Source organism: Ascidiella aspersa, chromosome 5 (genome assembly GCF_963924565.1).
Source record: "Ascidiella aspersa chromosome 5, kaAscAspe10.2, whole genome shotgun sequence".
Classification (NCBI taxonomy): Eukaryota; Metazoa; Chordata; class Ascidiacea; order Phlebobranchia; family Ascidiidae; genus Ascidiella; species Ascidiella aspersa.
The window spans coordinates 4,448,104-4,451,274 of record NC_139451.1 but is presented as its reverse complement, the minus strand read 5'-3'; the positions used below and the strand labels follow the sequence as shown (position 1 = coordinate 4,451,274).

General features: G+C 48.0%; 1 protein-coding gene across 1 annotated transcript; it reads left to right on the top strand.

Moving 5' to 3' along the window:
* The first annotated feature begins 421 nt into the window (after window positions 1-421).
* On the top strand, window positions 422-2,011 carry LOC146141543 (uncharacterized). Its single transcript, XM_083390172.1, has one exon. The coding sequence runs from the start codon at window positions 422-424 to the stop codon at window positions 2,009-2,011; it is 1,590 nt and encodes a 529-aa protein (XP_083246298.1).
* Window positions 2,012-3,171: the final 1,160 nt, after the last annotated feature.

The following is a 3,171-nucleotide window of genomic DNA, read 5'->3' as shown; positions in this document are numbered from 1 at the left end:
AGCTGCCACCTCCAAGTCTAAGCGACAATTCGCTACAACTTACACAACCTTCGTCGCACCAACTTCTACTGAGAGCGAGGCTGTTCGACAATGTCCGCTTTGTAAAAAATCCGATCGCATGGAGAACTGCGAAGAATTTCGTCGAAAGGCCATCTCCTACCGAAAAGAGTACTTGCGAACTGCATTTCGCTGCTACAGATGCTTGCGCCACGGCCATACTGTTCGAAACTGTCGCAGTGACGTCACTTGCAGTAAAAGTGGCTGTAGAAGCCGTTTTCAACATTTTTTGTTGCATTTCGTCAAGACTTAACGTCCCAATATCACAGAAAAGACCGCAGCTCGTCAAAGCTCTGCACGAAGTAACTGCCTACATTCTTTATCGAAGGATGCGGATACGAAGCAACTTTCTGCTTATCTAGACATGGTTCCAATATGCGTTCGTTATGAAGATAAAGAAGTTCAAACTTATGCGCTGTTAGACTCCGGTTCTAACACGACGTTTTGCGAACGCAAGTTGGCCAGCTTACTGAACGCTACATCTACTGACAGGTCAACAAGCATCCACCTAAGCACGTTGGGTTCCGAAAAGCGGGAAGTCAATACAGCGTCTATATCGCTATTAATACGCACCTTGGAAGGCAGTGGGGAGATCTTCTTACCGAATGTGTTGCTCATCGACCAAATCCCCGCAAAGCCAACTGTTGCCCCACCTCAATACGAATTGGATCGGCATGAATACCTCCGCGGTGTTAATTTGCCACGCATTACTGGCGGGTCGGTAATGCTACTGATCGGCAACGACAACGCCCTTGCTCATCGTTGCCTGGAGAGTCGTTTCGCACCAAACCCTCGTTATCTTCCAGACGCTATCAAGACACCCTTAGGATGGCTATTAAAGGGACCTTCACTCGCAACTCGATCAACCGATGATAGCGCTAACTTCCTGTTTAGAACATCGGGTATACCACGAGAGGTAGACGAACTTGCAAGCGCTATTGTCAATGACGAGGGAGAAGTTATTCCCTCTCCACACGAAACTGACGTAACGCACGTGGATTCTCTCCTGAGCTGGATAAGTAACCACAAGGAAGCGGCCGAATTCGGTTTACAGTATTCCAGAGAATACGTTGTAGCTTACAACATGATGTCCAGACTGGTGGAACTTATAAACGGCCATTTCCAGCTCCCTCTTCCATCGAAGAACGACTCTGTAATCCTCCCCGACAGTATACAGATGGCACGTCGACGTTTGACAAGTCTAAAGAAACGCTTATCGAACGACGCAAGGCTTCGCCAACAATACATCGAACATATTAAGTTTCTACTCGATAAAGGATATGCAGAAGAAGTACCCTTCGATCCGAGTGATACAACGAGTCGCACTTGGTATTTACCGCACCATCCAGTCATAAATCCACGGAAGCCGGACAAGGTTCGAGTCATCTTCGACTGCGCTGCAAGATGCCAGGGAATCGCCATCAACGATATGCTAAAAGGTCCTGATTTAGTGAACTCAATGGTTGGTGTACTGATGAGATTTCGGAAAGGCCGAATTGCAATAGTGGCAGACATAGAGGCCATGTTTCATCAGGTACTTGTCGCGCATCGAGACCGTGACGCTCTGCGGTTCCTTTGGTGGCCAGGAGGAGATATGTCCAAAACGCCCTTCCCACATCGCATGACCGTCCATATTTTCGGCGCCCGGTCTTCTCCCAACTGTGCAACATTTTGCTTGCGCCAAACCGCCAAACAGTTCGGCAAATTGTTTCACCCTGGAGTTGCGCAAACCGTATTGAAGGGTTTTTACGTAGACGACTGCCTTGCCACAGCAAACGACTCGACTACAGGAGTCCAACTAGTAAAAGACTTACGAAAGCTACTTGCTAAAGGCGGATTTAAACTGACAAAATGGTTGTCAACAAGTGATGTTGAAGAAAGGGCAAAGGCTGTACAGGAAGTAAACTGGGCGAAGCAACGCAGCAGCGTGTATTGGGAATCATATGGAACGTAAAGGCCGATGAGTTTCAGTTCGAAATCAGCTTCCCCGAACAACCTCTAACACGCCGTGTCATGTTGTCCATCACGAACTCCTTATTTGACCTGTTGGGGTTCGTTGCGCCGGTCATACTCGAAGCAAGGCTGATCTATAGAGACCTCTGCCATAAGAAGGTATGGCGCCACAGCCTACGTCATCTTCATGACGTAAGGGTTCCTCGTTGCTTCGAACCATTGAATATCCGTCCTTGGACAGGAACTCAACTTCACTTTTTCGCTGACGCTTCCAATTCTGCACGTGGCGCAGTCTGCTACTTACGAAAGTTTAATGAACAAGGTGACGTCAAATGTTCACTCGTTATGGGAAAGTCCTTGCTGTCGGGTGCTGGAAAACACACTATTCCAAGATTAGAATTAGAGGCTGCACTGGACGCCGTGAAGCTATCCCGTCGTATCCAGAAAGAATTGGAAATCCGCGATTGTCCATGTATCTTTTGGACAGATTCCTCCATTGTCCTTCAATCGTTAAGAGCAGAAACCAAGAATTTTCCGACATTCGCGCGAAACCGCCTATCGCCAATCCTCGAACATACGAAATCCTACGACTGGGTGCATGTTCCAACCGAATTAAATCCGGCCGATCAAGCTTCACGAGGAATGTGCGCCCAAGCTCTGGCAGAGTCTGGAATGTGGTTCAACGGTCCGCCTTTCCTACAGCTTTCTCCCGACAATTGGCCGAACCGTTTTGCCCAACCGCCGACCGCTTCCCCGCAATATGAAAGCTTCAACCTCGATAAGACACCAAAGCAAGTGTTCCTGTGTACGTCCGACGTCCCGGCTAACGATCGCATAATTTTACACTTTTCTTCGCTCTAGCGTCTGAAGGTTGCCGCAGCGTGTTTTTTACGATTGAAAACATTTCTATTGTCCCGAAAACAAAACGAACCCGAAGCCAGCCTTGATTGCTCACCCCTTCCTGTTGAAGAGTTACAGAGAGCAGAAGAAGCTCTAGTGAAATATGTACAACACGAAAACTTTACGCAGTGGATGAAGTCCGCGGTACCTAGACGAACGGGAAAGCCCACGCCTCTCTACAAACTTAACCCAAAATTGATAAACGAGGTATTACGTGTAGGAGGAAGGCTGCAAAAGGCACAAATTCCCTTCGATTCCAGA